Genomic DNA, 17,309 nt, shown 5'->3' on the forward strand with positions numbered 1-17,309 from the left:
AGCAACTTGTATGTTCCCCTTCCCCCAATTCCCCAATAAAAATCTTAACCCAAAAAACTAAAAACTAAAAGCACCCGTTTCTACCTATCCTCCTCTCCCGAAGTCACTGCTGTAGTTAGAAATGTTTCCTTGGAGGTATTTTTCTGTTAAAATTTACATGCAGATTTACCTATACAGCTAGCTAGCAAGTCTTGTATTTTATACACATGGAATCCTACTGCTCTGTATTGTCAATAGTGTTTTACCACTTTATTTTAGTGATGGAGATTTTCCTATTCCAGTAGTAATAGCTCCCTAGTGTCTATTATCTAGAAAGGATTTATCATGTTGAATTGAACCACTCCTCTATTGATGGGAGATCAATTTTGGGCTGCTACAAACAATACTGCAACAATCATCCTTGGACACTTTCCTTTACAAATGTTATTTCCTTCAGGCTACGAAGTGTGATTTTGAGGTCATTAATGATCAATCTGGCTTCCATCCCTATATATTTCTGGCCAATCACCATGTCCCATTTTGTTTTCCTGTCATCTTTCTTAGCTTGTCATTATAATGGTTAGCACTCCTTCCTCCTTGAAATCTCTTTACTTCTGGGATAAACCCCTTCTCTAGTTTTCCTCCTCCTTGGGCTTCCCTTAAGTTTTCTTTATTGGTTCCTATTTTACTTGGTCTCTAAATATTGGAAGTTCATTAGGTTGTCGAGGCCTCTTCACTCCGAATTCTCTTCCTGGGTCATCTCATATACACGTTTCTAAGTGCCATCTACGCGGCAATGTCTTCCGAAGTCCCTTCCCCAGTTGACCTGTTCTTTGAGTTCCAGACTAGTACCCGACAGCCTGCAGGACATCTTCATTTGGATGTATACCACTGAATCATGTATTTCACATGTCCAGAGAGAACCTGACTTGCTTCCTCAAATCCTCTTATTACATGGCACCCCAAATACCAATTTGCTCAAACCCAAAACCTGGGATTTACTCCAGGAATCCTACTCCCAGAAGTCCTTGGATGCTCTTTCCTGAATGTTATTGAGTTGCTACATACTGTTTCATATCTACCATCCCCCCCCCCCCCAATCACAGCCGTCATTTCTCTGGCCTAGGTAACTGCAAAAGCCTGATTGATATTCCAGTTCTTAATCTCCATCCCCAACCCATTTTCCATACAGCTGCCAAAATGAATTCTGTCAAGAGTACTTTACCTCCACCTTTCAATGGCTTACCTCTGCACGTAGGACAAGGCAGGCTGTAGAGGACAGGTTCCTGCTCCTCTATCCAGCTTATCTCACGCTTCTGCTGTAAGTACCAAGCGCTTTGACTCAGACCTTGTGTGTGCTGTTCTCTGCTGGAACTTTGCATGTCAGAGTCCTTTACATTAATCAGGTTTCAGCTTAGTAACTTCACAGAAACCTACCCCAACCACTCTATCCAAAGCCAGTCTCCATTATTCTCAGTTATGGTGTCAGTGTGCTCGTTTTGGTCTTATTCCTCAGTCTGTTGTTCACCAGTTTGCCTCCCTTTCTAGAATGTCATCTTTGAGAAGGGTGTCTTCCTCAGCGCTATATCCCTAAGCCTCACACAGAATAGGCATTCAGTTAACATGCTGGAAGATCATCTAAGGTCAGCACCCTGATTTTAAATGAAGAAAAGAACCCAGGAAAGGGCCCATCGTTTTACTGTTTATTCAGACTGTTACAATGAGGCAGTGTAGTAGAGAGCCAAGGACTTGGGCTCCATTCTCCCTTGGTTAGAATTGCAGATCTTCTGGCCTGTGTGATGCTGGGGAAACTGGGAAAATTGCTTAACCTCTCTTTTTTTTCTCACTGTGAAAAGAGGTTATAGTGTCTACTCCCCTTTCCCCCCCACCCCCCAAAGATTAATTAATATAAGGATGATGGGCATATGATTAATTCTATGATTTTCATTATTATACAAATTTAAAAACTTCAAGCATTCTTCTAGCACTTTGCTGTCTAAAACACACAAAAAAAACACTTGATCTTTAAATGAAATAACTAGTACCTCCCACATCCTCGACCAGTCAAGTTGGAACGTCTAGTCGGCCAATAAAACCAGTTTCTTAGCTACTTTGAGGGAATCAAAATTCCCATGGTAATGCCTGCAGGAATCCCCCTGTGAGCCAATCATGAAGAAATCCTAACTAATAATAAGAGGACTCAGTCACCATTTGCAAAATTAGAAGTTCACTGTAAACGCTGGGACAAGAATCTCAAATTAGAGAATAATTCCTTCATGGGTGGGCATCTGTTTTGGTCATGCTGATCATTCAAAGGACAAAGATTTGCCTCCTAGAACAAAGAATACTATTTCCTCTGTTCATAAGGGTAAAAAAAATAACAGAATTTTAACATACTAAGCTATTATCTGCATTTTCCCCAACAAGATTTTTCTAGAAATACACTAAGGTAGTAATACTACAAAAAAAAAAATCTTTCAGTAATTAGTGACTTACAAGATTACTAAAGAGTGATCAAGAATATATGAAAATAATTAGGACACTAAATATCATCTAATGGCCACTTTTCATTTATTTTGAAAGCTATTCAAAGACACCAGACAGTTTTAAAAACAGTAGAATTAATATTTTATTCTCATTTATAATTAGATGGCAGTTGAGTATAATTTTCTACTTGATCTTTTCTTTTGTAAATAAAAAAAAAAAATTACAAGTTTTAAAGAGCCAATGGCTGGTTATGTTTTCAGAAAACATAATTAGATGTATTCATTGATGGTGGATTCAAGTTTTTCCTTATTAGCTCCAGAAAACTCACCCACCTGTTAAGAGAATATTGAATTGACGTTAGATGGTAGCACTGTGTATCTATTTTGTGCATAAGAATCACAGAATCAGGGAAGACTGGGGACAGCGAAAAGAAGTACCATCTTATTTAAAATTAACACCCCTGGATAACACAGTTCTCTTAAGTTAAAAACAAAAAACAAAAACTAAGACAACATAAAAACCCCTCAAGAAAAGGCAAAAGAGTCAGACACAAATTTTTGAATCAAATACCTCTTAACAAAGAAATGCACTTTATGACACGAAGTACTAACCACAGAGATTTAGTGACTATTTCTAGCAAAGTTCAATTTTCAGTTAGATGTCACATTGTGTACTTAAATCAATGAAGAGTGACATATTCAAATAGTCTTAAAAGTAGACAATGATGGGGACGGACATCTTCCCAGTATGAAGGAATAAGGCACTTCAGTTTCTTCACTTATGCCATATTGTCCTATTACTCAGTTTTCTTTAAGGTCAGATGTACTTACCTTTTGTCCATTTTTAAAAAACTGGAAGGTTGGCATACATTTGACTTCACACTCTGAAGCAACATCCTAGAGTGGGCGGGGGGACCATGGGGGAGAGGATAAAATGAAGAGTGAGTATTGCGCTTTGGCAGGAGTAATCCAAAACCAGATTCTTTTTTTTATAATATACATCTCAGCATTAGGACTTTAGCATATAAAAGCTGAAGCGAATATAATGGTAGCACAAAAGCCAAAATGGTATTTTCTCTTCTCTTTGAGGGGCACCAACGAGCAGAAGCCTACTATCATCAGACACTATGCAGTGATTCAATTAGCTTATCGGTCAATTATATCTTGGCTATTTCAAGTAACATAAAGACGCAAAAACAAATTCTGTAAATATACTCAGGATTCCAGTCCCAGCTATTCCTCAGAATTGGCGCACCTCTTGTCTTTGCTCGTAGTTTTTTCCAGTTTTATTATGAGAGCCAGGTACAGAGATGATGATCATTCAAGTTTAAGTAACATGTTAGCTAGAGGAACAATTTATTTGTAAAACAACTGTTCAAGAACAAAGTCATAGTAATCTAAAAAGGGGCACAATGGTTTTTCTGATTCTTTTATTTTTAATTAAAATTTTACCTGTAAATTATCAAACTTGGCTGCATTATCAGAATCACCCAAGGGGTACTATGAGGCTCCCCTATGACTGCCCCCAACCCCCCACCCCCAGTAAGTCAGTATAAAATTGAACCCTAGGTGACTCTAGAATTTTCTTTCATTGGGTATACAAGTGATTTTCTAAAGGTGACACAGGGTTCCATTCCATAATTTAATCCCTCACAACGGGCTTTAGGTTATCTCTAATTTATGTACACCTTTGTGAATAAATTCCCAGACACATTCCTAGGGCAAAATCCCTAAAGTGGAACTGCTGGTTTTAGGAATATCATTTTTACTTTTAATTCATTTACATCAGTGTAATTTACATTCAATGTAGAAAAACCACAAACCATTTATATTTTCTACTAGTTACTGTGAACATTTTATCATTCAGGCACTTACATACATAGCAAACCCTTGAGCTGCGCAAGTCCACTTACAGGTGGATCTTTTTTCAATAAATACAAACAGTATTTTAAATGTATTGTCTTTTATAATTTTAACATTTTCTTTTCTCTAGCTTTATTGCAAGAATACAGTATATAATATGTATTGGGTTGTCGGAAAAGTCATGACGTACTTTTTCTGGTTTTCGTTGCAAAAATGCATCATGACTTTTCCGACAACCCAACATATAACATAAAATGCATTTTAACTGACTTATCAGCAAGGCTTTCTTCTGGTCAACAGTAGGCTATTAGTAGTTTTTAGGGAGTCAGTGCCCCCAACCGCCATGTTGTTCAAAGGTCAACTGTACTTTATAAAACCCATGCTATATCCACTGTGACACACATACGTACTATTATAATGTGTATGCAATGAACTTTCCCCCATAAAATGTACATAATCATTTTTTATGGTTGCACAGCAGTCACTGTGTTAATGTTATCGTCATCTTAATGCACTGGTCAATATGTAAAAGGCTTTGATTTTGCCTAATGTAAGTACTTTAATCTTTATATACAAATATCTCTATACTCTGGTTCAACCCCCACCCCTGGAAGTAAACTAAGAGAAAGAACACCCTCATTTTAAAGGCTCTCGATACATCCTATCAAACTACCTTCTAGAGAGTGTGTCAGTTTTATCAGTATTATGATTTTTGCCATCCAGTAAGCCCGTCCCTACCCCATTCACCCCAAACACGGGCTTTATTACTAGCTTTAGCATCAAAGATTTCAGTTCTGAACTTGTGACTGAACTTGTCTAGGCCCATAGTTAATTAGGTTCTTAAGACTTGTATGTAAGAGACAGGGTGGTTCATGTGCCTGACAGTGTCTATCATTTCTGTATGTTCAGTATTTTCTAGGGTTTTTATGTTTACATTTCCTCTAGATTTTACCAGGGAATAAAGAATGAGGTACAGATACAACACGTTAACCCCAAATGGTTAATCATTATACACGGTTTAAACAGACTTGGTTCTGTTTTTTTGGACTTTCTATTCTATCCCATGGGTCTACCTGACCTACCCTGGTTACAAAACCACACTGTTTTTAATTAATTAGCGCAGTTAATATACTTTTGTTTTTATGGGGCTGTCCTTTCCCACCCTCCACAGTGTCTCTCCCAATTATTATTATTTTTTTTAAACACTCTGCAGGATTTTCCTGACAACATTATTTCAGAATGTCATGATCAATTTCCCCAAAATGTCAGACTGAGTTTTAAAGTTAGACAAATTTGCGAGTACTGACATTTTAATAATACCCAGGTACCCAGTCAGTACCGAGGTACACAGTATCCCCGCCTATTAAAATCTTCTATGGACCTCTAGGTTTAATATTTCCATAACTAATATCTGATCTTTACTATCTAATGTTTTACTTTTATTTTCTACTTATTGTCCTGTGGACTAGTTTGCCTATATTTTGTAGTGATTCGAAAGGTAGGCATACTTAACAATCAAGTAGTTACTTCTGAGGTTTTAAAAACATTATCACTTCCCTCACTTAGAAACAAAAAGCTCGCCCACACCCCAGTAACACCCCCACTTCCTGGTTTTTTGGTCAACAATCTGAAATTGTAAACTTACATGTAGCAAAATTCACTCTTTTAGGGGTGGTGTACAAGTTTTGTGAATTTTGACAAATGTAGTCATAGAAACACCACCAAAATTAGGACACAAGACTCTTCCCGCCCCTAAAATCTCCCTCAGCAGCTCCTCTGTAGTCCAACCCTCCCTCCACCCAACCCTGGGTCTGTTCTCCATCCCCACAGTTTTGCCCAATCTCAGGTTTTTATTAGTAAGTGTAACAAGACTACATATTACCTTATTAGTTTCATTGCTTTCTGGCTTAGCACTCCACATAGCCAAAGCTCACTTTAAACCTACTTTGGTCATTTCTATTAACTCATTCCTGGCTGTTCTAATCAAAATGGAAACACACAGCACATTCTAACAGGTTGCAAAATTGTCAGGTCTACATGGCTTTGTTTCTTGTTTTAATTTAGAAAAGTATCATGCCCTGTAGAGAGTTGGGAGTAGAGTCTGCTGTTAAAAAGAAATAAGATCAGCCTATCATTTTGAAAAGGGCTAGCTAGTACTCATATTTTTCTATGAATACAAAATTTTTTTCTTTGTGAACTACATTATATGTCCATGCCTCCTAACTGTCCATTTGAATCTAGTATATCTAAAAGATAATGTCTTCCCATCCAAGGGTTTATAGATCCTTCTGTTGAAACTGTATGCTGCTTGCTCCAAAACATAAATTACTCTGGGTCTGAAGTTCATGGTCAGGAATTATCTGCATAAAAATTTTAAAAACTAATTCAGTCATTAAACATTCCATCGATTTAATGATGTGCTCTACTATTTGGAAATGAGATTGATGTAATTTTTATCCCTTTTCTGTATTCTTTTAGAGTGGAAACGAGGTGATGGTTTTACCTCGCATTCCAAAGCAACCAGGAGATCGACTCACGTAATTCGTCAACTCCAAGGGGAAAAACAAGTCACTGATTGTTTCATGAACTCCAGTACTTTGTGTTTGAATTACCTGCCTTACTAAAGCTGCTGAATGACCAGGTGAGTAGGAGCGGACAGAGATTGCTGCTTTGTGTAAGTGGTGAGCTGAGGGTTCTGTAATTAGTTCAGTTTTTAACTCGGCAACAGATTTAGATGGTTGTAACAGCCATTACAGGTATTCGAAGAAAAAGATATCCTATGTTGCTCAATCTCTAGAATATGGAGGCAAAGAGAAAGGTCCCCGTTTGTGAGAGTCACTTCAAGGTGTGGAAACTTCCAGGGTGATTATGAGCATGCCAATTAGACATGAAGAGGCGCTCTGGCACACACAAGTCCTTGGCTGCTCTGCACAGCTACTTCCCAAAGGCTTTGGATTGAGGCAGTAAGAGCACCTGTCCTCGGTCCCGCCCAAAACGGGGCTCAAAGTCACCAGCTCTGCCTTGACTGACCTACTTCTGTGCTCCAGTTCCATGATCTGCTCAACAGGTGAGCTAAGAACCGTTCTCATGGTCACCGTGAGGGTTACATGATATAATGTGTGCACAGAGCTTACCACACACCCAGCACGTGGTATTACTTTCAAATAAAAATGGATTCAGTTGCTATGTGACAAGGTCAGCACCCCAAGTTTCTCTAGTCCCTTCCAGGTGCCATTTTTCACCTGGCTAAGGTGACCATAGAAACGATAAGACTGTGAGAAAAGATAAAACTTAGGTTGAAACAAGGAGAAAGGTGTTTTTTTGTGGTTTTTTTTTTGACAAACACATGCTATTTACTCTCAGTTCTGTTTTTCTAAAACTCTGGGGCACATCAGCCCAATGACTCGTTAACAGCCATACAACATTCATTCTATGCCTATTACATGCCAGGCAGGTGCCTTGTGAAGAAACAAAGGTGAGTAAGAGGGTTCCTGACCCAAAGAAACTTACAGGGACCAATGGTAAAGGACAGACTCAATGAAGTTATAATAATAGCTAAGATTCAGTGAGTACTTAACATGCCAGGCACCATTCTAAGCACTTTACGGGTATTATCTCCTTTAATCCTGACGACTACCGTTATGATGTTGGGTTAATATTGCTGTTTTACAGAGGGTCAAAGTGAGGTACAGAAAAGAGAAATAACTTAACGAAGCCTGCACAGCTAACAAGGGACAGAGCTGGAAAATAGAGCAAGCAGTCTAAGTGCAGACTCCCCCACCCCGCATTCCACTACATAAACGCAAGAGGAAAAGAGGGGCAGAGGCCATCATGGGGACGCAGAGGAAGGGAAATTAACCTAGTCTGTGGCGTAAAAGGGGTGAGTAACTGGAGAAGGGTTCCTGGAGAAGATGTGACGCTATGACCAGGAGTTCGTCAGGTAAGAAATGTGCCAGGTAGAGAAGAGAGTGCAAACAAAGACACGAATGTGGAACCAGAAAAATGTTTTGAGAATAAGCAATGGGGTCTTGGTAGGTCCTCACAGGTGTATAACTATCTGCTTTTATTGATTCTTTAGTATCTTTATTAAACACACTCCATGTTGGTTCAACGAATAAACAACTGTTGCAGACTGAGGGGGCAGGTATTAAGATCTGATCATAGAAGAAAACCAAGGCTCAAAGAAGAAGCGAGATTAGCCTCAAGTAGAAGTCACTGAGCTGACATCTACCGAGGTCCAGCACCTCTGTTGTCCCATCATACCCTAAACCCCTCCGGCTTCACTGGGGCAAAGAGAAAATGCCCATGTATCCATAAAGAGCCCCTAGGTGATATTTCTTGAACAGGCGCTCCTAGTCCAGTGGGCTGTGAGAGGCAAGATCATGTGCTGGGAACCTGATCTGCACCCACCGCACGAGAGCCTCTGTTCAAGTGTGGTCGTAAAGAGCAAGGGCTGGGAAGCCAGACAAGCTCATTTTAAATCCTGGCTCTGCCACTGTGCCTCCAGGGACAACCTGTGTGTTTTTCTCATCTGTAAAATGGGGATGATGAGAGCACCAAGGATTTAAACGCACCAATACTTGTAAAGCACATAGAACTGTGTGTCTGGCACATAAACTGCTAAACTAGCATTTGTTAATTAAACCAGCCCTGGAATTTTCCCTCTAATTATGCTCTCAGTTCTCTCCTAGGCACCCTGGCGTTCTTTAAAACATTTGGGTTTTCTGATTGACTAAAATCAACCACCACGACTAGAATCAGTTTGTGAATACATTTTCTCACGTCATTAGTTCACAAAGAACCTTAAAAGTGGTTTCCCAATTTGAAGATGCCATTAACTCTATGGATTTAGTTATCAGGGTCAAATCCAACTGCTATAGACTGAGCCTCTTAGAATGCTGGGTGGAATATGGGGGCTTTTCGAAAGGTAAGTAACTGGTAAGTAAGGTACAGAAGCCTCAGCCATCTGTTTTTATGCCTATTTTAGGATGTGATATATACCTAGCTCCTGATATCTACGATTAAACCCACAATTGGCACAATACCCGTCCTTCCAAAATAAAACTTTTTAGTTCTAGTGTTATTTGACACATTTATGAAAACAATCACTTGCAATTCAGAGAAACAGGCCAATGTGAAAAGCTCGGTAGCATTCCTCATTTCCCGCCACATACCTGACAGTCGTCCACATCTACTTCAAGGAACAACACATTGGAATACTTTTCAGACAGGGACTGGAAAATTTTAAATGAAAAAAATACACCAAAATTTAGAACTTGGTTACAGCCGTCAATATACTCAACCTTCTTAAATGGAAACTTCATAAAAGTAGAGAATAATTGAAGAGCCAAAAATTTAGACTAGGGACCAGGTAAACAAAGGACGTACATTTTCTCTGAATCAAATTCCTCCCTAGTATAAAACAACTTGGCACTGATTTTTGAGGCCTGAATTCAAATGGGGCAGGGTCCACGTTTCAACTTGAAGAAAAGCAAAACCATTTACGACAACCAAGTTAGCTTCTGAAAGTTGCCTTCCATGGGCTTCATGTGTCTACGTTAAGTGGCTCCACTATTACTTTTAGACCAAAGATCCAACAGCAGCAACAAAAACCCCAAATCTCTTTAACTGTCCTACTTTCCTAGCTTGGTGACCCACCAACCCAAAGAACACAAATCTGTTACAAAGTAAAAGTTAATACTCACATGAAAGAACGGCTTGATCATTTTGCAAGGCCCACACCACGTGGCTGAGAAGTCAACTACTACGAGTTTATTCCCTGCACTCTTCAAGGCTTCCTCAAAAGCCAACTAAGCAGGAAAAAAGAAAAGCATAGGTGTTAAAACGCCCCAACAAAACCTGATAAAATGTGGCACGAAGCACAATTCCGAGGTCCTGCTCTCAGGACCTTTTAATAAAAAACCAAAACAAATAAACCATGTTTGAAAAAATCCTACAGTATTGTTTGCATTATTACTTGATAAGATTGAAACAAGTATGTGTTTAGTATATCACTCAATATGCATGTCCTCATGAATATTTTGAAAAAAAAAACTGGTTAACCTATAACCAAACCAAGCAAACAAAATACATTTGTATTAAAAATGTTTCCACATCCTACCTAGGTATATGGTAGACATTCACTGAATGCTTATCAACTGATGAAAAGCGTCACTGGAGTTGAAGTCACAAAGGCACAGAATTTTGCCAACTATAACACCACAAGTTACTTTTTTTTTAAAAAAAGCTAACACGTTTTAATTATTTACTACTTTCTATAGTGGAACATTGCAAAAGCTCAAAAAAGTATCAAGGAAAATAACCTCCTCCAAAGCTTACACTCAATCACTGTTGACATTCAGCATATTTCCTTGTATTCTTTTTGATGAGAGGTTCCAGAGATGAGATCATACTGTTTATAGTTGAGTTCTGCCCTTTATCTTAAAATTCTGTCCTCATTGTTGACCAAATGAAAGAGTTTTAGTTCCTCATAATGAATGCTTGGTAAACAAAATTCCACTAGCAGAAATGATCAAGAAATCCCCTACCACCAACCTCCCTGAATAATTTACCAATGGTCTTGATACTGTAACCCTAGGAAGTTAACAAGGGACTCGTTTTAACCACAATTAGTCAGCTAATGCTGACTAAAACTGGGGCAACAAAGAGAAATCAAAACACAAACACAAAATCTATTATCTGAAGTCTAGGTTTCCTTCAAGGGAAAAATGCTGGTCACACTGGTTTAATTAAAACCTAACATTCCTCTCCCTTGAAAGCTAAGAATTGCATCAGACCTGGTCCAGTAAAAAAGGAAAGGAAACAAAGCACCACTAAATCTAAAGTGAATTCCTCTTAAGTACAGTTACTTCTCTAGATTTCTAATTTCAACTTCATGTTTTTTTGGGAAACAATTCACAAATGGTGTTTCAAGAATGGCATTGCATGACTTCTGTAACCTTTCCAGTTATGTCCCTCCTAGCTTTGGGTGTGAGAGGCACAGAGAGCTAAGTTAGAAGTCTAGAAATTATATTCGCAAATCATCACCGACTTTTCCAGATGAATTTCATTCAAAGTCTTCCCTAATGTGATTTTTTTGCAGGTCAGACAAGCCATTCTATGCAAGCAAGATCTACGTAAGACAAACAAAAGTCAAGCAATGACAGTCTGGTCAGAGGATTACAGCTGACTCTTGAACAACGTGGGGTTGAACTGTGCAGGTTCACTTATACACCGATGTCTTTTCAATAAATATGTACAGAGCTGTAAATGTATTCTCTCTTATGATTTTCTTTTCTCTAGCTTACTTTATTGTAACAATACAGTATATAACACATATAACGTATGTGTTAATTGACTATGTTATTGGTAAGGTTTCCCATCAACAGCAGACTTCCAGCAGTTAAGGTTCTACATGGATTTTTGACTGGGGGGTGCGGGGGAGTCAATGTCACTAACCCCCCATGTTGTTCAAGGGTCAAGGGTCAACTGTGCATTGTTTTGTGAACATGGTTGGCCCTCAGTAAATACTTGGTAAGATTACTTTCAACATAGAATGTATTTCAACCACTCTCAAGGAATTCCAAAAAAAAATTCTGAATCAAATTCGAGCAAAACTACCTAAAATTCTGAAAAGAAAAAAAGGGTATGTAACAATAACTTTTAGTTTAACTGAACACGAGTTACAGAGCCAGGTATGTGTGGAATTCACAACAAAGTCTCTTCTCCTGATATTTAAGTTTGCCTAAAACAGACATCAATTTGAAAATGATTCAAGGTTATCTTACTAAGAAGCAAACCAATTTCTAGCTCCTAGAATCTAACAATGAAGGTTAACAAAGGTTCTCCATCACTGACACATATTCTGAAAACAAAGCAATGTATTTATTGGGTTGTCGGAAAAGTCATGAAGCATTTTTGCAACAACAAACAGAAAAAATACGTCATGACTTTTCTGACAATCCAATAGTTGGGGTAGATAAACAAAAGCAGAGTCTAGAATCTTTTGTCCTGTACATACCTGTTCCAAAGGCAATTAATAAACACAGGAGTGGTAAAGCACTTAGTAAAATGCCTGTGTGTAGAAGATAGGAGTTCAATAAATGGCAGCTGCCATTCTTTAAAGCAAAAAACAAACAAAACCCCCCTGTGTCTGATTTCTTCCTCATCACGTTATCTCAATCGTATCTGAAATAGATCCCCATGGCTCTAAACTATCAACATCTCAGAACAAGTTGTCTCGGATGGCCAAGGGCACCAACTTTATTCCATGAGGACAAAAATCTAATGTGTGTTCAATATTTACAAGAAACATTCAAATTAGTTTAACTTTTGATTAATGGCTCTGGATTATAATTTAGAAGATCAACTGATTATCAGGGCCTTTTGGGCCCCAGGCCATAGGGCTCTTTTGAGGAACAAATTTCCTATCACCCTTATACACCTCATTGATGTGGTTAGGAGGGTGCCATCACTATGACAGTGAAAACAGGGCAAGACTCAAAGGTGTGCACCAGGAATGAATCAATTTTCTGGTTTGTAGTGTGTGGATTCTGAGACAACTAATATAGACTCGTCAAAGGTCTTCTCACTCCTTTCATGGGTTCTCACCTGTTTCACCTGTTAGGTTATACTGAGGAGGTCACCACACCCTGGAGAACCTCCCCTCCCCATAAACTGATATTTGTCATTCAGTAGGAAAAGTATGTGGAACAAAACTTAAGGATCTCTTTCCAACAAATGAGAAGTTGCTATTTTAATATAAAAGCTCACAATTTAAAAAAGAATCCCAATAGGAAAAAAAGCCCAACAACATTAAGGACAAGGCGGTTCTAGAATACAATGGTTAATCAACACATGTGGGAGAAAAAAAAAGTTCAAAGCTACTAATCGAGGATATTCAAATCGAGGATATTCAAATGAGAACAAGAATTTTTCTTAACGATTTGGCCAAAGTTATGGGGGGAAAAGCCAGTGTTGAAGGGAAAGGAGTCTTCTCATAAGCTTCTTGTGGCATTTACAAGCCTTAAAGGGCTCACATCCCTTGACCCAATCACTCCAGACCTTAACCTGAGGAAAACAGGCTGAATGCTGTACAAAGCGTTATGAATCAACTATTCACTGAAGCAACTAATTGCCCGGCAACGTATTCAGATACTGACACGAATACAGAAAGCTTATAATGACATGTAATGTGTCCAAGGCTAAATTAGACAGGAAAAAAAGAAAGCTCATAAACAAGGCAGCACACATAAAATAATTTCAGCTACTTTGTGATTGCTTCTAGGAAACAGATCTCTCTCTTCCCAAATTTTCTACGATGATCATGTTTTCTGATTATAAAAGTAACAAAAAGATAGGGGACCATGACAGAAAAACTTCCATTTCCGAAGCCCGCCCCAGCATCTAACAGGTTGGAGCACTCTAGGCAGGCGAGGGAGGACCCCCCCTTCCCCTGCTTTACTGGCATGTGAGTGTGGCTTTCGAGGGGTCTTCCACTATTAGAGTAACATCAATTTCCTCCCACTCACTTCTCAGAGTGTTTGTTAAATGGCTCTGCATTTCACAAACATTTTTTGAGTGGCTTACAGTATACCAAACACTACGTTAGGCTGAGTTTTCCGAGCAGGAGGGTATTAGGCTCGCAATAACTCCCGAATGTGGAACACTTTCTTTGCCTTGGGCGTTTTGTTAAAAGGACAGAACCACCATCTGGGTACCGGAAGGCCGATGGCCACACAGTGGGGTGCGGCTGCTTCCAGAGGTACTCGCCTTCCAGGGAGCCCCGCCGCCGGTGCGTGAATCACAAATGGGTAGGGCAGCGCAGGCCCCTGGGCTCTGCATGGAGGACTGAGTCATTCCAAAGCTAGCCCTGCCGGAAACACGTCCTGCGCCGCAGGAGGAGGGGCAGCAGTCCCGAGGGCGCGGCCCGAACCTCACTGCCTCGCGGCCACCTGGGCCCCTCAGGCAGCGGGGCCCGCCTGGTACACGCGAGGGGGCGGGGGTGGTCTGCAGCCCGGAACCACCCCCTCTGCGAGGATACCACACGCGCCACCTCTGGAGCCCGGCAGTGATGGACGCAGCCAGGGATCTCCAGCCTAGACCCGCCCCCAAGGGAGCCCACCCCATCAAGCAGGAGCGGATCACACCGCTCACCAAGGCCGGGGGACGGAAGGGCGGGAGTGGAAGCCAGCAGCCCCGTGCTTTCTCCAAGCTGCCCTCCAGCTCCTTGCCTGGGCTCGTATCGAGATACGGATGGGGGCCACGGGAAGACTCCCTGCATCCCCTCACCCAACCGTGTTTTCCCGGACGGGGGTGTGCAGGAGGCGCAATGAGGGGCCGCCCCGACACTCCACGCGCGCGCGCATTCCCCCGGCGCACCGGCCACCCCGACCCCGCCCTCCAGGGGGCCCTCACCCCTCTCCTCCCTTCCTCCAGGGCATGCTCTGGCGTCCCCAGGCCCGGGCTTCTCGCAGTCCCAGGCCGAGCGACCGCGTCCCCTTCCCCCCAGGGATGCGGAGGGGCGGCCTGCCCACCTCCAGCCCATCGCTTTCCCCAGCTACGGAGGCTGCGCGCGCGCCCCGACCTGCCCCGGGAGTGTATACCTTGCTCTCGATCTGCTTCACCATTTTGGCGGCTGAGGTCTGACGAGCGACCACAAGAAGCGATGGAAGTGGATGCAAAGAGCCAGACTATGCCGAGAGCGTACAGCCCGCCTTCCCTTTATAGCAACCGGGAGCCGGGCGGGCGGGCGCGCGCGGCGTGCGTGTGGCGGGGGCGCGCCCGCTCGGCCTCCCGCGCTCGCTCAGACGCCGCGGCCAGGCCCCGCCTCCCGGAGCAGACGCGCCGCGGGATGGGGGCGGGGCTGTTGAGGGCGGGGCTTGCCGGGCGGAGCTCGTGGGACCCACTGGGCCTGAAACCCCCGACTCCGCCTTTACTCCGCAGCCGAGCTGGGAGTGGGGACCTGTGGGCCCCGTGGAGCGACCTAAAGGGCGCAATGCACTGTGAACAGCGCGGGGAGGTGGACGGCCACCTCCAGAGCCACAGGGTCACCTGGGAAGGGGTCAACCAGGTCTTAATTGAATGCGACCAGGCTCGAGAGAGGGCAGCCTAGGCAATGCAGAATTCATCAAAAAAGCCTGCCACTCCCTTCACTTGCCCCCCTCCCCCGCAGCCCTACGATCCCCACAAAGTGCTGAGTAACCCTGACTAGGAAGTATATCTGCGCGTGCGCCCCCACCTCCTTTCCGGAATTTAAAGAGCCGGGTTTTTTTCTTCCTCCTTCCGGTTATTTTACTTTCACCTATGAATCCGGGGCTCCAGGGTGACACAGCAGTTTAGTGCTGTGGAGCGGGCCAGGAAACTGGCCTGGCTCTGGAAGAGCAGGTAGCTCATTGTGGGATGTCAGTGCCTCAGGAGTGTAGCAGTTGTGATCCCAGAGTAGGTCCTGCCCTCCTGGTGCCTCAGTTCCACTTTCTGTAAAATGGGAATCATGATGGTGTGGACCAAAGAACGTCCAGCTTACGAAAAAGTCTTATAAGAGTTTGACCCAAACTGACAGTTGCTGGGAAGCAAAATCTCAATGGATCGAGATAATGTTCTAGAGAATGGCAAGTTTTGCAGCTTATTTTATACATTAGAATCAGGAGAGGTGGTGGGGATTCACATGAAATCCATTGGTGGTAGATTATGGAGGCGGAGAAAGCACAGCAAGGAAATCTCTGAGATTAGATGAAAAGCAAAAGGTAGAGACACATACTCCATTTTACATTAGTGCATACAGGATAGTTAACCTTTACAGTAGATAGAGGTGGTATGTGGGCAACAAGATAACAATGTGGTCTCCTGCTGTGGTGCTGGCGGTTGCCTTTGAGGGGCCTGGAAAAGATTTTTCTGATCTTTCAAAGGTCTGTTATCTTAGATGCACGAAGACAATACTATAGACAATTTCAAAGTTTAAGACTGACCTTTGTCAAGGAAGCTATAGGCCTAAGATGTGACTACCCACCATGATGTGCTTTCAGTTAGGAATTTTTACAGACCTCCCTGTGTGGTTACTTTGGTTCCTGGGTTTGTAAGGCCTGCCCTGCAGGCCTCCCCTGAGCTTGTCAGGTTTAGTATGTGGCCCCTTTTTCATCCACAATTACCCGTTTTGGTCATAAATCTATCTGAAGGATGCATTGATGACCAACCTTTTGGTTGGATAATGAATGTCATCCCATGGTGTTAGGGAGGCTCATTCCTTCGAAGTGTCAGCATTTGTCTTGCTGAACAGTGGACAATTGGGGATGGGGGCAAGACCATAACCTTGGATGACAGTCAAGTCTGTATTTTTCAAAAGGAAAGGCGGGTAATAGGAGGTACTCATATCCTCTATGTCTTCATTAAAAATATTCTGGATCATTTCTAATCTTTGAGCTATTTTTTCTTCTTTTTGTTTTTAAGTTTGTTTTTCAGCTTCTAGTATAACATTTACATAGTAGGAACAAGAGCTATAGTATTAATTGAGTAATACTAACTAGGAACAGAAAATGTACAATACTAGATAAGGATGAATCTGAAGGGAACAAATATCCCAGCCAACCAAAGAACCCTTTACATGTATCATCATAATTTTTTATTACGCTAATAATATGATTCCTCCTTCATCTACTGCCATTTGTACCTTACAATAAGATTGGCCAGATGAATGAAGACTCTCTACTATTTCATGATCCAGAAGCTCTAATTTTCCTTCTGGCCAATTAGTTTCCACAGAAATGACTTCATGAGGAGGATTAAGTTCAACTTCCCAATACATTGGATTTTCAGTATCAATATTATCATAGATTTCATTAACCTCAGGCAAAGTTATTTTGCTTGTGATTTCAGTATTACACTATATTATATTCCCACAGCATTTAACGTAAACTTGGTGTCATTACAATAGAAGTCACTTAGTATAATAGAAGAATTTTCTAACCCTTCCCAACAAAAATGTCT

The 17,309-nt window shown here is 41.5% G+C and overlaps 1 protein-coding gene across 1 annotated transcript; it reads right to left on the minus strand.

The window, feature by feature from the left end:
- Positions 1 to 2,526: 2,526 nt before the first annotated feature.
- Positions 2,527 to 15,064, minus strand: TXN (thioredoxin). The gene is made up of 5 exons (XM_019635886.1): positions 14,933 to 15,064; positions 10,034 to 10,138; positions 9,503 to 9,562; positions 3,297 to 3,362; positions 2,527 to 2,798 (listed from the first exon to the last, which is right to left on the minus strand). Exons 1-5 carry the CDS (start codon positions 14,954 to 14,956, stop codon positions 2,736 to 2,738), a joined length of 318 nt encoding a protein of 105 aa, XP_019491431.1. The 5' UTR covers positions 14,957 to 15,064; the 3' UTR covers positions 2,527 to 2,735.
- Positions 15,065 to 17,309: the final 2,245 nt, after the last annotated feature.

This window comes from Hipposideros armiger, unplaced genomic scaffold, assembly GCF_001890085.2.
Source record: "Hipposideros armiger isolate ML-2016 unplaced genomic scaffold, ASM189008v1 scaffold_24, whole genome shotgun sequence".
NCBI classification, from domain to species: Eukaryota; Metazoa; Chordata; class Mammalia; order Chiroptera; family Hipposideridae; genus Hipposideros; species Hipposideros armiger.